The sequence below is a fragment of the Echinops telfairi genome, unplaced genomic scaffold (assembly GCF_000313985.2).
Source record: "Echinops telfairi isolate 266 unplaced genomic scaffold, ASM31398v2 ScPeMD7_70;HRSCAF=299, whole genome shotgun sequence".
NCBI classification, from domain to species: domain Eukaryota; kingdom Metazoa; phylum Chordata; class Mammalia; order Afrosoricida; family Tenrecidae; genus Echinops; species Echinops telfairi.
This window is the reverse complement of record NW_022103968.1, coordinates 52,890,103-52,910,851: the sequence shown is the minus strand read 5'-3', so window position 1 is coordinate 52,910,851 and position 20,749 is coordinate 52,890,103. Positions and strand designations below refer to the sequence as shown.

At 45.5% G+C, this 20,749-nt stretch overlaps 1 protein-coding gene across 3 annotated transcripts in view; it reads right to left on the bottom strand.

The window, feature by feature from the left end:
* Positions 1-20,749, bottom strand: part of ARID5B (AT-rich interaction domain 5B) — a 200,589-nt gene that overhangs the window by 47,469 nt on the left and 132,371 nt on the right. For 2 of the 3 annotated variants that reach the window (XM_004701110.2, XM_045291272.1), the window contains exon 5: positions 1,458-1,570. In XM_004701110.2, coding sequence (XP_004701167.1) covers positions 1,458-1,570 — 113 coding nt within the window. Of the gene's footprint in view, positions 1-1,457; positions 1,571-3,001; positions 3,123-20,749 lie in introns of those variants that run through there. The other variant, XM_045291273.1, reaches the window with a different exon arrangement.

Below are 20,749 nucleotides of genomic sequence, written 5' to 3'. Positions count from 1 at the left end.
TTCAAACCACATCAGAGGGTTCCTGTTGACATCCTTCAAGACCCAAGTCAAAGGTAGTCTAAAAGATGTCTTTCTTGGGATCCATGTGAATTCACTCCCAGAATGTTAAAAGAGCATAACAAACATAGCTTTCAGCAAAGGCGGATTTGCTTTTAACAACAAAATGGAAAAGACACAGTTACTTGTTGATCTTGTCTTAACTTTTTGCAATCGTCGAAGTGCAAAACTCTTAACCCCAAAGTCTTCAAGGTTCCCTATGAGGCCATCATATTGGAAGATGAGGTTTTGAGCCTGTAAATGTCTAGGGTTTACTTCACTGCCAGGGGAGGCGAGTGCTGTGGGCGCACATTAGACTGTCCATCCGCGACTGGGTTCCTGTGTTTCTAGGTAAGATTCATCCACATTCTTCTCATGCTTCATCGAAATGCTTCTATGTTCAGATGTTTACTCCACGGATCTGGAAACATGGTGCCAGTTGACATGCGGTCTTCAAATTAGGGTCTAGAGGAGCTATTGCTGACTTTGGCACAGAAACACCTAAATGCTAGCACCCACTAAATGGAACTGTGGACATTTGAGCCACGCACACAAAAGTCAAAAGAGATAAGTCTGAAAATATGAAACGACACTTAACCCTTCCTGGTGGCTAAAGATTTCAGGCATGCGCTCTCAAGATTCCAAGAAATGTTTACACAAATGTGGGGGCCCTAAAAATACACTAGGATTTGGGCTTGTACTGGACATTAATAGCGATCTTTTGTAAAACATACAAAGACATATGTCTATATGTATATATGGGGGACCTTCTAAAAGTTTGTGGGGAAATCCCATCATCTTTTAATTCCTTTACCTATAGACTTTTTGAAGTCCCCGCCCATACATGTACCATATATCTATGTATATACACACACGCATTATCTATATAACACACATACACACACACAACCTTTCTATGTGCCTTTCGTTTTACTTTAGGAATACATTAGAGGTGACTTTGCAAAAGCGGAAGGAAAAAGATCAATTCTCACCGTCCCCAAGTTCATCCTCTGATCATCTCTGAAACCTATTTAGAGGCATGCACTCAGAAAGAGGACGGTTCAGCCAGTCTATTTTTGATCTGGGCAGAGTAAACCATGTCATTGTGTCACCTACTATGAAATCCCGAGCCTCAATGACGTGGGCGCTTAATCATCTGTCCTTTACCCAACAGGCCTAGTTGGGCGGTGGGCAGTCTTTCTGTTGACTAATCATAATGCTTACGCCTCCCCTTATACACCCCACACACCGGGGGAGGGGAGGGGAGGAGCTGGGAAGAGACACAGCAGAGCGGTGCAATACCCAAGTCAGAATCGCAATCAAAAATTGCCAGCAAGACACAGGAGCAAAGCAAGCTGGAAGGGGGGGGCGGGGTCTGGGGAGATGCAGTCAAATGAATGCCATGGAATGAATGACTGTACCTTGGCAACGGCTTTGCCATCGGAATTATTGTTGGAATCCTTAGTGCCACTGAATGAGTCTCTTCTCTGTGGGCATGATTTCTTTTTGCGTGGTCTGCCTTTAAGATTTGGCGCTGAAAACAAATGGAGAACAATTTACAGACATTGTATTTGCATGGGTTTCCTTTTTAAAGACCGAGCATCAGACTGTGTGGTTCCCTCTAATCGTGCTGAGAAATGTACAGACTGGCAGGCAAAAACCTCACTTTTATACACTTCCCTCCGTGAGATCATGGTAGATGTTACATTTCTGTACTGTGTTTCCCTAAGAGAATCTATTACACTTTAACCTGTCCAACCAATACCAATAAAACGAAACTCTTAGTTCTAAAGAATGATACCAAAGAAAATGCGCTGTCCTGTCTTAGAAAAGAAACATCTTGAATCGAAAGACAACCCTGAGCCAGGCTCTGAGATCACTCTTGGTTTTTCTTACATTGGATTCTGTTTTCAGAAACCTAAGTGATACGCTGACCCAAGACGGTAAGTAACCTATGTAAACATCTCACTCGGAAGGCATTTGGAGACATCAAATTATGTGAGAGATAAGGTGGTCAGATGGCTATTTAGAGAAGCATTCACAGCAACAATCTGAAAAAATAGCCTCACATGTATTTACTAATAATACTGCAAGCAGCACGTTCCAAATCTCAACCAATCTGGCAGATACATTTAAACCAGCACGCCTTCGATTCTTTTTAAATGTATTGACTTATGAAAACTTTGAGGGCTATTTAAAATTATTCCCAAAGATCACACCATGGTCAGGCTGATTCTGTAGGGGTTTTCACTTTTTAAAAGCTGTAGATTGAAGATGCAAATCAAAGTTGTAGTTCATCCTTGATGCTGAGTTTGACATACACACACACACACACACACACACACACACACACACACACACACACACAGCTGCTGTTTATCATTCAATATTCGCCTCTCCGCCTCTCCGGGATCAACTTTCACATTTAACTTCATCAGTCACCCAAGTCAAGCAAAACTTAAAACCAGCCAACGCGCCAGCCAGCGCCTGAACAATACCAAACTAACGAATCACACATCCCAGCCAACGTATTTCAAACTTTCCCAAGTCACCACACTTTTATTATTATTACGTTCGGGTCGGATTATGACAGCGCCAACCCAGATCAACACAAACGCTCGTGGCTGTTGTTAATCTTACTTCAGTCGCGTAGTTAGCCAGTGGGTTCGGGACATGTCCCAGGGTGCTCATTTTACCCACGCAATTAATCCCACTCCTTTGCCCTTCTGCTGCGGATGGCCACAGCGTGCCCTTGGTCGATAGAGCTCAGCAAAGCAGCGTTGCCTCCACGGTCCGATCGCAGAGGCCGAAGTTTCCCCGGAGCGCAGGCTTTCCCTCCCCAAAGCGCTCTCCTCCCAGCTCCCGAACATTCCTCCGAACGAACTGCCCTGAGAGCCAGCCGGGAAAGAGCAAAGGGAAACCAGCTCCCCAAAGCAACCCCAGCGAAGAGAAGAGTGGCGATTACCCATTCCAGTCGACCACCATCTGCCTGACGGATGCCTGTGCTCAGGAACGCCCCGGCCTGGGACTGCGCCGCCGCCACATCCCTGGATGTCAGCTTTCCTCCGAATGAGCGCGGCGCGCCCGGGCGCGCTGCTCCCAGCCCCCTTCCCCCCGCGGCTCCATTACTCATGTAAACACACCGCGGTGACTAGCGCCCAGAGTGTGTGGGATGCGCGCGGGGGACTAAGCCGGAGTTGCCAGACTGGCAGGGAGGGCCCGGCCCTCGCCACCTCCCCTCGCGGGGCTGGTGATTTCATCCGGCGTGTTTGTGGCTCCTGACCTCTGACTCCCCTGGCACAACTCGATGCTGTGTGTGCCCTGGAGCCTGGGCGTGGACCCGGTCGTCTCCAAGACTTGGGGGAGCACAGAAGTGTTTCCACAAAGGACCCAAGTGCTAAGACTTTAATGACTGGGAGGGAAGGGATGTCCTTTCATGTTCCTTATCAAAATAATAGGTGAGCAGCGTGCTGGCAGAAAGGAACAGCGTGGGCTAGGTCGCTGGTATTTCGGGCAAAGGACCCAAACAAGACCCGGAGAGCCTCCGTTCCAAGACACAGTACTGGCACCTCCTCTTTCCTCACATTGTGGTGGAAAGCAGGTAAATGTCCGGAAAAACATTCACATCCCAAAGGCCTGAGAGAGGGATGGCGAGAGAAGAGAGAATGTCCATTGAGCATGCGAGTTTTAAAAGGAGACGAACATTCCAAGAACTGACAATCACTCGTCCCCAAATCATATCTGTTTTCTCCATTCCTTGACCTGTTTTCAGAGCCCGGAGAAGCACATGTTCTTCCGCAGCAGATTCTAAGAATTACCCATTTAGAACACAACTTTAAATGGGAGTTGATCCAGGGGTGGGGTGGGGTGGAGAGCCATTCGATCCTAATAAGGCAAGTCCACTGGTATTTCAAGTATGGCTAGGTAAATCCCACCAACCGCTCCAGGCTCCAATTCAAGTACCTCTGCGGTCACCCCTCTAAGGCTCTTTTTTCTGTCCCTCTTTGAAGGGATCACTTTATCCCTTATAATATAGTTGTGTTTATAACTGATCATCATATTAGACTGGAAAGTCTTTCAGGGCACGACCCCCCAGGTTCCTCTCTTGTCTGTCCCAGTACCATACACAGGAGCAGCATTGCATTACATGGATTTGTTGAATGAGCAGGTGACTAATGGAAATAAAGATGCCCACACACTCAGCTTTCATTTCCTCCTAAGCTGAGCCGGCCAACCCCACTATGTGGTATTCTTATCGCATTGAAGATTTGTAACACGGTATTCACCTTTGCTAGTTATTTTTAAGAGGAGGCCTGCTGGCACTGTGGAGTTAGCATGGGGTTGCTAACTGCAAGGTCAATGGTTCAAACTCACCAGTTGGACTGAGGGAGAAAGAAGAGGTTGTCTCTTCCTATAAAGATTTACAGCCTCAGAAACTCCAGTGTAGGGCCCACATGAGTCAGTATCGACTTGATGGCAGTGGGTGTGATCACTTATTCTTAAACTCTGGGAATATAAATCAGGAACTTGAGCTTGTGGTGGGAGTTGAAATAAGACAACCAAGGCCTTTGGCTCCTGACTCACAATGAAGCCATTATGTTTAGCTGTGGGGCTCGAGGCCCAGCTGAGATGCACCAATGTCCTAAAGGGCAGATATTCCAAGTCTCGGGAGTCTTGCAGCATGCAGGGCTGGGTAGGAGCCTGCATAATACAATTTGAGACTCCAAAATGTACTGTAGTGTGGTGGCCATCCCAAGGGTGGAGCAGGGCCAGGGTAGAGGGGCTGGTCTTTAATTGTTTTACATAAGCAGCACTCCCAGCTCCTTCCAGCCACCCTGGATGGATGTGTATCTAACCTGGACCTGAAAGCTAAAGGCTACACATCTACTGAGAAAAGCAAATTTCTAAGACTCTAGAATTTAAAGACCAGCTCCACTGGCTTAGAGTAGATTGATCTCTACTAGCAAAGGCCGGCAGTACATGTACTGATAGCAAAACTGGTTCTAGACAGCTGTCCGTACTAAACAAGCACAGCAATAACAGCACACTCTATGTTTGCATGTCTATAATCCACTGCCAAGCATTGGCGTGGTTCATCATGAGTCCATCAGATGTTCTTTGCACAAATGTGCATTATTAGACATACATAGTAATAATAGGTAATAAGAGCTCACACCAATCACTTTCTATGTGCCAGTCACTGGTCTAATAAGCACTTTACTGCCAGCCTCTAATTTTAAACTCACAAGAAGCCAACGAGGAAGGCGCTATTATGATCCCCACATAACAGACCAGGAAACTGAGAGACAGGTAAAAGTACTTGTCTCAGGTGCAACTGGTCACTGTAAGGAGGAGGGTTCCAGCCAAGCAATTGGACTTCATCCAATTTCCTTATCAAAAGAATAGCCCCTGGTTTCGGCAAGTTTTCTCTGACACGGGCACAGAGCCCTGCTCTCTCCCATAATGAGGATTTATATTATTAACTTGGCACCCACAGCGAACTTTCCCCAAATAAAAACACTCTCCACTAGCACATGGCACAGGGTATGGCAGCCCATTCCGGGCAGCAAACAGCACTCCTACAATGGCTGGACAGAGGGAAGGTCCCCCTCAGTCCTGAGACAAGTGTCAGGTGACAGGACTTCCACAAAGCCACAAATTCCTATAAAAAAACTAGAAACCAAGCGGCGACAGTCACACCCATGCTACCGCCTCACAGTGACCATCAGTTTTTCTGCCTAAATGGTGAAAAATCCATTTTTTTAACCTTTCCTCTTGGACAGACATGTCTTCCACAGCGCCACGGCATCCAGGGATTCCGTGCTTTTTGAAATCTCATTTTAGGCCATTTTGCTTTCTGAGCTCATACCTGCTATGGGGGACTGAATGAAATCCGAAGAGGAATTTGGCTTACCCGGAGGGGGAAAAAAAAAGGCAAAAATCTCCACCAGTATTTGGCTTTGCAGCAAACCCGGAAGAGGCAACTCACAGCCTGAGTGGCAACTATGTTCAGCCTCATAGTAGGAGGCTGCCCCCTCTTGAAACAGTGTCTGTGAACACGATACACCCAACACCACAAAACCCACTGCCACGGAGTCATTCCCACGCAAAGTGATGTGGTATTGGGTTTTTGAGGTTGTACGTCTTCGTGGGAGCAGACAACCTCATCTTTCTCCATTCGCGTGATTGGGGATTTGAAGCACCAACATTGTGGTTAGCAGCCAGCACTTAACCTACTGCACCACCAGGCCTCCCTCCTTAGGGTACTGTTATTTTAGGTTTCATGTGTTATTTGGTATGATTTGCTGGGTTATTATTGTTATTTTGTCTAGGAAGTGCTTACACTTGTTTCCCATGTAATTAACGGCAATTGCTTCTTCAGTTTACACCATTTGTGCTGATGAAAGTTTTCCTTGGAACGCCCTACTTTTGTATTTCGACCACAGCTATTTGGTTGACATGAACTTTCATGTCACTAAAAGTTCCAAGTCCACTTCAGTTTACATCTCCTCCTTTTTTAGCCGCTCAGACCAAGACATCTGGATCACTGAGGAAACCTGTACTCACATGTTTAAGGTCATTGCTATTTCCATGGGCATTAACCCGACGTGAATCAAGTTACCTCTCCGAGTCTTGGTTAGGCTGACATCTAACTGTCCCCCGCGTCCCCCATTTGGTAACACAGGAGGCCTGTTGGTCTGCTGGTTACACATCGGGCTGCTAATCACAAGGTCACCAGTTCAAAACTACCAGCCACTCCATGGGAGGAAGATGAGGTTTTAGCTCCCAAAGAGTTGACAGTCTTGGAAACTCACAGGGGCAGTTCTACTCTGTTCTGTAGGGTCGCTGTGAGTTGGCTTCGACTCCATCACAGTGAGTTTGGTTCTAGTAACACAATCAAATATGAATGAAAGAGATAGTCCTTTTATTTAGTTGGCAATATAGCAAACTATTTTTTAAGGTTCTGGAACTCAGGGGTTGCGGGCATTCTTTTATCTGTATCAACTCCACTGTGGGTGCAGGGCAGCCCTGGTGTGGGAAACTTTCATCTCAACCCCAACCTCTTGCAATAATAATAATAATAATAAAAGCACAACAAAGGAAACGTATCCAGTTACTGGCAAAGTCAATTGCTTTTGGCTTACATGTTTTGTTTTGCTTTCTACTGAGTTCTTCCTGTCATGGCCATCTCTCTTTTTAAATAACATTTTGCTCTTGGAAATACCATGGAGATAAACGGCTATAAAAACTGGATTGACTCATCAGTTAACAACCCTTTCTTCCCATTTGTGCAGAGAGGGATGGGTTGGCAATGCAGCTAAGAGTTCTCTGGAGAAATCTTTTGGGAGCTTCCACACAGAGATAGGACTTACTTGCTCGTGGGACTGCAATCAGAGGGATGGAAAACCAGGCACCATTTTTCAAAGACTTTTACACTATGGGTCTAGAGGAAGTTAAAGTCCGCACAGCATTAACTTATTTGATTTGCAAGTGGTGTGTGTGTGTGTGTGTGTGTGTGTGTGTGTGTGTGTGTGCTTTAAACACAAGCCAAACAAGAAAACTGCACTAACTGAAGTATTAGGACCCGACAAACATGGTTCTATGTATAGTATGTGTTACTGATAATACTTTGCATTTCTGCAATGCCTTTCCTCTGAGGATCTCAATGCGCTGATACATGTTCTTTACAGACAATCATCTTAAAATACTCTGGCAAGTTTCAGCATGGCGCACTGCTTTTTCTGGAAGGGGGGCGGGCGGGGGAGAAAGAAAGAAAGAAAAGAAACACCCTAATTTAGTTATCATTTACTGCGTTCTATTTTCAATGTTTCCCTTTTGACTATTTAGAAACTTCCTCTTTCACTACAACAAAAATAGGATGAGTGTTTTTAAAGTTATTAACTTATGAGTAAAAGATTTAGAAACCAAGAAGGCAGAAGGCTTGATCAAAGCCAGTTCTGAAATTTATGAGCATAATAAAAGAAAGGCATTTCACAGATAATCTCTTACAGAATTCCAGTTTTTAAATACTTAGAGGGGGGAGGGGGGAGGGTAGTGGGGTGGGCTGGCAGCTTAAGAAGAAAATTAGAAGCTCTCAATCCTCATTTTAGCTTTAAATTAAAGCCAATACATATTTTTCCTATTTGGTATGTACTTTTTTCTAAGCCAACATTTTTTACTTAAAAACTCACAAATGGTTCCCTAAGATCTTATGTCCACAATTATCTTCCCTATCTGCACCAACTCACAACTAACACTGGTGCTACAAGCACCCCCCTCCCCACACACACACACATACTCTGTGTCTTTTGACTGTGTCTTGCTGTGAATTCACAAAGCGCCAATCACGTAGAGATTTAAGACCCAACGTTGCCTTTATTCCGACTTCCACATCCAGCAGCAAGTAAGAGAAACAATTGTGTATTGTCTGAGGTATGAACACACTGGGCCGAGAACAAGCAGAACCCGATCTTGCGGAACTGCCTAACTTAGTTGATCAATTGTAAGCAGCAGGTTTGCCATACAATTTGAGAGTATTACCAGGTGGGAATTGTTCTCACCATTCCCTCTGAAGAGTCCCTTTTAAATAACCAACTAACTAAAGGTGAGCCCAGGCCTCAGTGGTCTAACTTTCAAGTGCTCTGAGGACACACAGCCCTGACAACAACCTGGGGGAAATATCACACTCCCCACATTGGACGGAGGGCTGCGTGAAGACTTGGGCTCGTGAGTTTCCAAGTTTGACTTAATTCAAGCCACCACCAAAGTTGCCCACTAACTACAGTGGTGGATCCCAATGCATTACACCCTCCCAGAATCCAGGGCTCTCTCCTACACACTGGGGAAAGGCAAGCAGTTCTGTTATTAGGAAGAAGATGCGGGGGAAAGTGAAGCTGGATTTACATGCGGTTCAGTCACTTTGGCACATTGTCAAAATCGCTGAGATTCCCAAGAGTCCCTAATGAGAGTGGACTGTCTTACTGCCTTTGTCATACCGGGCTAGCTCAGGCCACCTGAGTCCCTAACAGCCATGGACTTCATTGACTGCTCAACCAACCATGGAGGTAAACACTCTTGTAATCCCTTCCAAAACATGCCCGCTTGCTCTAACTCATTCTGTGAATGCTGGAGCAATTGCTAACGCCCCTGATCAAAGTTTTAGTAATTTCATAGGCACGCGATTTGCATAGCTATTTCCTGATCTGCCTTCTCTATCTGCCCCCAGGTCTTCATTTCTCAGAAACACTTAAAGACACAGATTATTTGATTTCTCCCCTTCCCCCCACCCATAAATGGAACAAGACTTGCTAGCTCATCTGTATTGCTAATTGGTTCAAAAGCATGTGACTCCGTGAGTTCTTGCCATTCAAAGGCAAGCAATTCTCTTTTATAGTCAAGCTGTACCCACAGTGAGGGGCAGATGCGTATCTTTACTTCCCCTCTGTGTCTTGACTTGAGAGAGAAATGTAAATGATCAAATGTTACCTACATATTGTTCTGAAGTCATGTCGTGAATTCCAAGGGAATACAGAAATGTTCAGAAAGTCTATAATAGGCTTGCCTAGAAAAACATGGCCAAGAAGAAGGGAATGATACCTACACTTCATTTGCCATTTGGAGGAAAATCTGAGAGCTGAATGAAGGTGTAGAGTGTGGAGATATGCTGGGTTTTCAGAGGGTTGACTCTCTAAGAGAATGACACTTTCACAAGGGTCACCCGATTCATAACAGTAACAAAATTACAGTTCTGAAGTAGCAACAAAAATAATTTTATGGATGGGGTCACCACAACATGAGGAACTGTATTAAAAGGTCTCCTCATTAGGAAGGTGGAGAACCATTGCATCTAAGAGAAATCTTTTGGAAATAGAAAAGGAGCTAGAAATCCACATCCACATCCAACCTTTCACACTCTCACTTTCTCCCAGTTAAAGACCCCTTTTCAGGATGTGTAACCTCCACCCCCACCCCCTGACAGTGGGTGGAACTGTGGTGGCTTATATGTTGCTGTGATGTTCCAGTAGGTCAGATAGTGCCAGAATCCGTCTTGATGGACTGGCTTCAGTGGAGCTTCCAGAGGATGATTAGGGAGAAGGCTCTACTTCTCTGAGAACTAGCCAGGGAAAAGGCTGTGGGGGGTCACAACAGAACAATGTCCAAAAAAGTGCTAGAAGAAACCCCTAGGCTGGAAGGCACTCGAAATACCCACGTCCACCAATGACCATAAAGATGGTGCAGGACTAGGCCAACTTTCACCCCTGCCCATGGGGCTTCCATGAGCCAGTGTCTACTCAGGGTCAACTGGCTGGTTTCAGCATCTGTAAAGGACTGACGTGGTAGCTCCGAGTTCTTTTGCAAGCATTACTCTTTGGGTGATGGGGTCTACGTACTAAGCCACTGACTGTGCATGATTTACATGTTCCTGTGGACCAAGGGCCCATCCTTTGCCATGAATCCCAAATAGTGTAAAAGGAGACATCAGGACTGAGTGCAGCTTGGTCCTGAGTGATATCTAGGTGCCAGCGCTGGACACAAAGGGCCCTGGTTTCTCCTACAGCTGTTGGGCCTTGCTACGGAGTCCCCAAACCAGCAAGATGAAAAGTGGACTCTGAACAGGGCACGTGTTCACGGTATTGCCTCCCTGGCCACTCCTTCTTCCTATTATCCCTTCTCCCAAATGAAATTCACTACCATAGAGATAGAGTCAATGCTGACGCATAGTGGCCCCCTGTGGGTTTCCAAGACTGTAACTGTTGAGGGAAGTAGAAAGCCCAGGCTTTCTACTGAGGAACTGCTGGTGGTTTTGAACTGCCAACCATGCGGATCGCAACCTAAAGTGTAACCACTACACTACCAGCGCTCCTCCGCTCCAGATGCCAGCTATTCACAAGGCAATTCCAGGCACCAGGCCAAAGGCTCTTCTCTCAACGTGGAAGTTCACTGCAGACAATTGAGAAGAAAAACTGCATGTAACCTAGTACAATGAGGAGAAAATATGTGTAGATGATACATGATGTAATTTTTCTAAGGATTTAGAAATATTCATTTATTTCAAAATGGCTCTCACTTTCTTGTTTTTCTTACCCTGTTCCATAAACACATATTTAATCTTCCTTAGCAGGACGTCCCAGGGAGGTGCAAACGATTTTCTACAGACTACTCCTCAGAAGGTTAATCGTTTGCATCCACCCACGGCCTGTGCAAGAAAGACCAGGCAACCTACTCCCACATGATTATAGCTACTGAAACTGCAATGGAGTGCAGTTCTACCCTGACACACGTGGGGTCGCCACACATTGAAACTGACTTGTAAGAAGAGGAATTAGCTTATGATACTAGTCTTGTTTGTTTTTCTCACCAGGCTGTTTAAGAATCGCCCCCCCCCCCCCGCCCCCTGGAAATATTTCTTAAGAACACTTTGATTTCCACCATTCTGAAGGCTTAAAATATAGCATCTCTTCAACATAGATCCCTAATTTTTGCCTCTCTCTTTGTTGCAATCAATAAGCTCATTCATTCTAGCCAATGATTGATATGTTCTGGGGTGTTGCTATTGAACATGACAGTACAGACATGAGAGCTACATTTTGTATTGACCCGCCTCACCCAGAGCAGTAAATATCAGAAGAGTTTTAAAACCCATCTATAAACGGAACATTCTTGTTCAACCATTTCTCCAGGTTTAGAAATGAGATATTCCATTTTCGACATTGAGGGTAATTGATTTGTTCCATCTCTAAGGAAAACATTCCCCTGCTTGGAAATAAGTAAAATACATTGTGTGTGTGTGTGGTTGTATATGTGTGCATGAATGAACGTGGAGATATTTAACTTGGGCTCCTATGTGACAGGAGATGTTTTTGCTTTTGAGACAACACACATATAGGGGGAAAAAGCGAAAGAACATCAAATAACAGGCTTCCGATTTCTTTTTGAAAAGATCCCTACAAGGAATTTGTCCTGAAAGGACATTTTTCACTCCCGCTCTGTTTCTGTACCTATCAGAAAGACTTATTTCAGAAGTAGGTGAGTTCCCATTTAGAAGTAAAAGGATGACTCCTCTCGGCTGTTGGAGGCTCTGAGGCACTTTCTCGGCTCAGATGAATTCCTCTTAACCCTTCCTCTATCGTGACTGCCGGTGACATCTCTGACTGAGGACCTCAGCGATCTCTTGCCTCCGTTTGTCTGAGGAAACAGACCGCACTCCTGGAAGAGGACTGGAAACACTCATCAGTGTCCCCAACCAAAGACTGCACCAGATAAAAAGACAAACTCGCTGCCATTGACTGAGTCGATGCCAACTCACAGCCACCATACAGGACAAGGCAGAACTGCCCCTGTGAATTTCGGAGGCTGTACCTCCTGAAGGGAGTAGACAACCTAGTCTTTCTCCCTTGGCGCTTGGTGGTTTCGAATGGCTGACTCTGCAGTTAGCCGTCCAAAGTGTAACCACTTCCAGACACCGGGGGCTCCAAAGACCACGCTGACTGTCAAAAGCGAGTGTGTTGGGGCACGGTAGCGTGAGGGCGCAAAACACGAGGAGAGAAATGTCTATGGTCTGCCAAAGTGGCAGAAAAAGATTCGCATGCCTGGCGATGCTTTCACTACGGACAAGACAGCAGGCCTGTAGTTGACTCGGCAGCCGAATTCTCACCTGCTAGGTGGGAAGTCCAGGCTTGATTCCAAGCGGAGGCACCTGGGAGGTGGGGGGGGGGGGGGGGGGGGGGGGCGGCCGCCACTTGTCTCTCAGGGAGGTTTGTGTATTGCTGTGATGCTGCCACGTTTGGGTGGAGCGTCCAGACTAAGACAGAAGAAAGGCCTGGGGATCAACTTCGGAAGATCAGCCAAGAAGAACCTCATGGAGCATTGTGGGTGGGGTCGCTGTGAGTTGGGGGCCAGTTTGACAGCCGTCAATCACAGTCGAGTAAGCCAGTGTGCTCAGCTCATCATAGTAAGTGTGAGTCACACCATGGAGACGCAGCTGTCGGAGACCATCAGAAACCGCAACGGAGGAAAAGCTTCTGCTGTTCTCAGCGCACAGAGGAGCTCAGACCATCTTCCCATCGTCCCCAGTGCCAGGGAAAATCCTGCCACTGCTGTTGGAGCTGCTCTGGCCCAGCATGGTGCCACAAGCCACACTTGAATGTGTTCAGTCCACAGGAGTATTTCAAACACCCAGAGAAAAGGACATAAAAACAAACCAAAAAACCCTTTCATTAATAAAACTTTTCCATTGATTACATATTGAAATGATCCCATTTGGTATATACCGGGTGCAACAGAGTGCACATTATTAAAATGAATTCCACCTGTTTGTTTTGGCTTTTCAAAATGCGGTTGTTAGACAATTTTAAGTTATATGTGGCTCACGATATATTTCTCTTGGACAATGCTGGTTTAGACAACAATTCAACGATATTGCTATTGATATCCTTGGAAACACATCTTCAAGTATGGAACAAGAAACATCTGCCACTAGGCTATAATGAGCAAAAATCACAATGCTAAGTTTCCATCACTGTTAAGGAGGAGAGTCTTGGATCGATGCTAGTGCGTGAACATTCTGCCGGCGCTGAGGTCCCTCCTGGAAACCCAGATATGATAATCATTTACTCAAGGCTACTAAATGACCCTGATAAAGATGTCCTTTCATTAACTTCCTTAACTAAGATGTCAAAGCAAATGTTAAGTCTTGGCAACAGAGTAGGGATAGGAGGGAGTCTGTCTAATTATTTATTTCACTAATTATTCTCTCCTGCTGCCAACATGGGATGGGTAGAATGTAAGCTGTTTTCATTCGCCAGTGCAAACTGAGTAAGAGGAAAATGGGACTTGCGTGATTTGGGGCGAGTTGGAGAGGGAAGCTCCCGAGCCTCAAGTTGCTGGATCCGTTCACATTTTGATCGGGCTCTCCCTCCAGAGATTCCACCTGAAGGCAAGTGAGTCGGGGATGTGGCCTAATTGGCTTTGTTCACCTGTGCAGGGTCCCGAATGGTATCCGACCGAAAGGGAGATCTGCTGTGATCTGATCTGGAGAAAGACCCGCCATTACGCCCCGCCGAGGAGTTTATGAAACAAAAAGGTTGAGCTCCAGAGGCAGGGGACAGGAGCCAGTCCTCCTCCCCAAACAAAACCCGAGCCCCGGAGAATCAATCTGGGAAGATGGCTGCCCAAAGGCCCCCTGGACCGATTCCCCAGCCTCCCCAATGACTGGCGATGAAAGCCGAGTCCCCCACTCCATCACCCTTTGATTCCCGAGGCAGCAGTGAAAGAGAAACCCACCAACATAGTACTAGACTCCTGACCACCCATCCCAAGGAAAGGGCTACCCTCCCAGAGCAACTCTTTTGTGGGGCCACCCAACCCCTTTTGGCGGCTCACATTGAAAAAATAAAAGAACAGTAGCAGAGGAAATAAGCCTAGGAAATAGTTTCTTTTCTTAGAAGGCAAGAGTTGCCGTAGCATTTAAAGCAGTCACATGCAGAGGGATTAAGGCCCAAGTCTCGTCAGCGTCGACAAAACATAGAAAGAATACCGTGCATTCTACTGTAGGATACTTAAAATATTTCTTGTGAAATGGTTTGGCGGGTTCAACCCCCATTCAGGGAAGCAGTCCGTGCACCTCTTGTGTGTTTCTGGTCTCTAGCTCTAGCAGTATTTGTCTTTGTCCTCCAAGCTCTTTTATACCACATGGTATGCATAGTTCAGCAGCCAGCATTATTAACTCACGACCAACTGTCAGTTGATGGTTATCTAACACATGGGGTCTCCACAAAAGAGATCCTTATTTGGGCAAAAGAGCTTGTCTGCACCAGTCTGTCTACATTTTCCCTCAGAAGAACTTTATTTGGATTATTATTCGCTGTCAGTGGAAACTCAGAGGCTGTATGTGTGGCAATGGGAAGGCGGGGAAATAAATCCTTAGTGAGTTAAAACACTTAGCTGATATTAGAACCATTTCTAGCTTTGTTAGCCCAAAGCAAACTCTTTGTTGCCCTCTGGTGGTGAAGCTGTGTGATGCGGGGGGCAAGACCACAAAATCCCAGAAAATAACAAGAGATTTTAATCAAATGCAGGTAAGAACCTTCATCCTTGACAGCAACAGCCACAAATCACAACCGTATGCTGTTTTATGTGTTTTAGAATGTACATTAAGCAGCCCTTCGAGGTGGACATGGCCTGGTTGTGGGGGTGGGTGGAGTGGGGTAGGGTGGGGCGAAGGGCCTTGCAATATGAAAATTAAAATTTTGTCTTTCCGGAATACAGTGACTTCACTATCTTTACAATCATCACTGTTATATATGTGACAAGTTGATTTTTACGAGATTTAGAACCTTAAAAAAATCATGCCCATTATTAAAAGGCCCTCCAGAACCAAAAATAGACTGATGTTCCAACTGGTTTGGAATTATAGGAACCAAGGAAAGAAGTCTGAATAATTCCCTAATATGGAAGAAAAACCACTTAAAAATAAGGAACAATTTATTTGTTGCTGACAATAGACAACATATGGAAACTTAAGCATTATAGGACCGAATCCATCCATAGCTTCTCAGAAGAATAGTTCTTAAAATTCCAAACTCCTCATTTAATAGTCTGCTATCCAATTTTTTATTTAATTTATCTCTTAAAAACACCATTTACAATTCTATTATACTTCCTTTAGGCAATTTCCTGCCTAACAGACCTATCCCCAAAAAGCAAACAAAACTGGCATTAGTCAGGGAGACGCTGGACCCCACTGGGGAACGAAGGGAGAAGGACATGAGAACCAGACCACGAGGGCGTCGGCTACTTTTCATTTACCAGGAAATGTGTCATTTCTCTCTGGCATGGCCTTGTAGTTACATCGAAGCCTCTCCTCCATGCAGCATGCGCAGAAATTCTAAATAAATCCTCTAAGGAAAAAATGCTCTATGGATTAAATACCTATCACAATTTTAACTTGAGTTTAGGGGCAGATGAATCCTAACTTGGCCTCCCGCCTCATACTCACATCACATGTGGAAGTTCAGTTTTGCAACAAAAGCTGTTTGGTTTTGTCTTTGAATTAGCGAAGTTCTTAAAGCAATTTACTATAAAATTAAACAGCTGTGAGCTCTTTAGCGAAACATGACGATTCTTGTTCTTCTTTGTACTATTGTGCAAGTTGAAATACCCCTTCTTTTAATGTCTTTTGATTCCAAAATGAATTCCCGAGTTAGGCTTGTTTAGCTTTAAAAAATAATAAAGAAGGGTGGGGGTGGGGCGGGGGCTGGTATTTGCTAACCTCTGAAATTCGTCAGCGTTTAAGCACAGCATGTTTACACACGGTTTGCACTCAAAGGGCTTTTGTTCAACTCCTATTATGGAATGAAAAATAATATTCTGCCCCAATATAATGCCAACCCTTGTGTACAGCAAAGCTGCTCACAAGTATTTTTTATGGAGTCAGGCATCTTCTGCCTATTTTGCAGATGGGAACACTGAAACATGGTTAGGTGTTGAGGAAGTTTGAGAACCAGGGAGCTCAGGGAAGCTGGAATTAAATTTAGAATTTTACTCTCAGCCCAGGACTCTCACCATGTGAGGGCCCTGAGAAGGGCAAGTTTAAAACATTCTTTTGAGGTTATTAACCCAGGCCTTGGGCTCGGGGAAGTGGGGGCGGGGTTCGGGGCCTGGAACCGAACACAGAGCTGCTAGGTGACCGGTTCTTGTGACACAGTTAATACTGTGGACTATTGGATCCATTGAGCCATCCATTCTAGGAATATTCAGAGGCTTACTAATTTCCTTTGTATCTTTCAAACAGAACAAAACAACGATAACAATATAGCTGCAAGGGCTAGTGTGGACAAAGTCCCCTGTAAGACCGAGTCATTTACAACTCATGAATTGTGGGCAATGGTTCTTGGCTTGCCGATGCACTGGCGTCCAAGATCATGGTGCTGGAAGTTGGGGTATGGACAATGAGGATGGGGGGATCTTCCTGTGAGCAACTGAATAGAAGGAAGGGGTTCTACAGTTTAGGGAAAACCTGGTTGTGTGGTTAGCAGCCTTCCAGTTCGCGAGGCCGCACGTGGAATGGCACAAGAAGCTTCTCCGAGCGGTGCCATTCGATCATTGGGACCCACCTGGCTTTCCCCGGCTCAGTTTGGAGAAGATCTCCGGTCTTCGTGCCTTGTCCGCCCAAAGCTGCAAACCCCTCTGACACCTGCTCAGCCTCCTTGGACAGAGGCAAGGATTTGAATCCCAGGGGTCCCACCTGGAAAGTGAGAGTTCTTCCCCTGCACCTCTGCCACCGCCCTCAGGAGAGCCTGGCACCAGCTACTGCAACCTTGCACTTGACGCATCGTGGCAGAGCCACGCAGCGAGCCATGGAGCTCCCACGGGCCCTCGTAGGAATTCTATTGGTTCCGTGGGACCCACAGCAGAGCCTTGGCAACGGATGACTTTTGAATGGCCCTAAAGCCCTCCACTGTCATCCCCAAGACCACGTTACCAAAACAACTCTTTCCAGCGAAGTCTAACCAATAAAGTCGAGGGGAGCTGCCAAGGTCATCCCCACTGTGTTCAAACGCCGAGGCACGCCACCGAAAAAGCACGCTTGGAGGGCTCAGACTGCTGGTCGCTCCGGCAGGACTTTGGTGCACCATACTCCCAGCGGTTAGCTTGCTTTTGTGAGGCGAGGCTGCCAACCAAGGCGCCCTCCTGAGGGTGGGGAGAGGCTTTGGGAATTCTGGACTTCTAGGGGCCAAAAGAAAGGGCCCACAGCCCACGTCACTCAGGAGGAGCCTCCTCCTTCCCTTCCAGCAGTAACACATGCCTTAGAAGTCGCTAGAACATCATGTTGTTTCACACCTGTGTGCCTTTGGTCCAGGCCTCCCTCAGAAGCAATGCCCCCTCTCCCTCAGCACGTGCCTCCTGGCCCAGCTCCTTTTGAGAACAAACCAGAAAAGTATGACAGCTGCCATGGGGTCAACTCTGGCTCAGGAAGACTTTAGGTGTTTGGGGGTAGAACTGGGGCTAACCTCTATAGGGTTAGCCAGGCCTTTCTTCCAAGGTGCCACTGGGTGCACTTGAATCTCCAATCTTTCAAATAGCAGGTGAGCTAACACCATTACTTAAGGATTCCAACTGCTCTAAATGGTTTCCCTAACCCCGTTATTCCCAGCTAGGTAGTTCCTATATCAAATATGTTTCTATCTATATTAAAATGACCTGCTTACATGGCTCGTTTCCTCACCAAAGTACGGGAACTCTGGTTATCTTGGATAATGTAGCATTTTCATAGCACATGCTCTATAAGATCGTGTTCAGAAAGCATTGTCTGGGACTTGGGAGTCTGGCAAAGGTTTATTAAACTGCTATTAAAATGTGTATTAAGCTGCTTATCCTACTGAAGGAACTATCTCTGAGGAGAGGTGGCTGTCATTAGTGGTTGTCCCACTTACCCCTGTCCTTGGGCGTCATCACCAGTCACAAGAGGAAGGCATGGATACCCACATCTTAATAGCTCGATTCCGTCTCCTGTGACTCTGAGATCCAGCTCTTGTCAACACTTAACGGAACCCCGTCCTGCTGTGGAGACCCACAGATCTGACCTGGCTTGCCAATCCACCCTCAAGCTCTCAGGGATCCTGATTCTCCAAGAGCACCCTTAAATAAGAGAGGCGGGAGGGTGGGGGGAGGAGTCAGCAACACCTCAGAGCAATAAAGTTCCCTAGGGAAAGTGGCAGATTGCCTGGTAAGAATTACTTTTCAAACAGCCCCATCTCTGTAAAGCTTCCTTAAAAAAAAAAAAAAGTGCCTGCAGATGAAAGTCTGAGCGAATCTATAGTGTAGAGATTAAATTTAAATTCCAATAAAGATTTTTAACAAAGATCAATAAAATAGGAGATTGATCTGCAGTTAAAAGTTCCTAGTAATGGGATAGTCTAGAAATTTCATATATAATGCTTTTATCTTGATTGCAAAATAATCCCCTGCCACAAAAAATAAATAAATAAAGAGCAATAACAACAACAAAAAACAGAGGTGAATCAAGGTAGGAAATGGTTCTGCAGGAATTAAAATGTCACACTTTACAGAGAATAAAGCTTTGCAATCACCAGGGAAACACACATTGCAAATGTGTGAACACAAAATTACATACATCACTTAATTATATAAGCACATAGCTCCTGACTAACCCATTAGCTAAACATGTCGGGCTGTGGTTGAATATATACATGCAATATTTTTAGCACAGAGGGGATATAACTATGTCAGGCCTGGCACCATAAAGCCTGAAATGGCAAGTGCTATTAAACTGAGACGCAGTCGTGTTGAAAAGGAAGCATTAACAAACAGCAGACAATTGCGAAGAAAATACAGTGAGCTTGTGTTCTACTCCACGTGCTTCCAAACCTTATATAACTACTCATTGTCTATTTCGTCTGGCTGGCGGCCTGGGTTTGTTCTATGCTATACTAATTTAAAATAATAAACTGCTACACCAGTTTTATGAAATCAGGGACACAGAGAGGGGACAGATGACATTACATCTGATAATTGTTGCCAGCAAAGAACTCTGTCCTACAGTTACACACAGCCTCAAAGAAAAGCATCTACTTCATTTAAAATGGCCCCTGGAGTTTGCCTCTGAGGAAAAGATATGCCATCTTGTCTTTCATCTTCGGAATGTGGGAGGAGATCGTAAAACTGCTGGTGACCTGCTGGACACGCAAGCGCCACCAGGAGGTAGAGAGGGCCAACAGAACTCCATATTCACATTAGAGATGTGGCACACCTGTGACCCTGGGCTCGTCCTACATTCCCCCTGGGACTCAATTTGCCTGTCGGCCCAAAGGGGTACTCTCTCTATTGTTAAAGATTATGTTGGAGAGCAAATTATGTAGATGAAAAGTTAGCATGGTGCTCTCCTCAGATATGCCCAGCGCAGTCCCAGGACGTGGTGCACAGAGACACAAGTCGTTGGCGGATGGCGTTACATTTATGATTAAATTCACAGACACATGGAAGCGATATAGTACTTTAACCATTTGAAGAAGTCATCCGTTCTCTAAATAGGTGAAAAGGTTACTGAAACGAACTCAGCACAGAGGTAAATCTCTGGTAGAACTCAGGAAGCAAGGATAAGTCCATGTGAGTTACGGACCAATTGGAAACAGCCATCTGCCTTATCAACCTGAGGAGTGAACTGTCCTGTCTCTCGGCAGATGCCCTTCCACCATAGAGGCTGTACCCGAATTACTCACAAGGGAGCTCATGTCTTGTGGATAAGGGCTCCTATGTTTGAGGGGAATTTCAATTTCAAAGCAAAAAGTGAGGATAGGAATGATCACACAGTAAAATACTACCTAAATGGGTAATAATAGTAATTTTTCAAAAGGAGACTGTGCCAAGTAGCCTCATTTTCAAAATTAGTAGTAAAGACAGCAAATGGAGAGAATTGAGTATTAGAGACCAGGTGAAAGGCAACCTATAGGCTGTAGACTCCAGCACAGACACATCTCTCTTTCAGAACAGTTGAACCCCCAGATAAGATCCCAGGCTTCTCCTCCTAGGTGTTTGCTAGAACCTTCTGATGCAGCAGATCTCACTTTAAACAATTCTTTTTCATCAAATCATATTTGGCAAAAAAGAACTTCTACCTGTATAGAAGTTAGGCTATCTAGAGGTGTTATATGTCACTTAGGAGGGGGGGGAAATGTAATTATTTGAGAAGAAG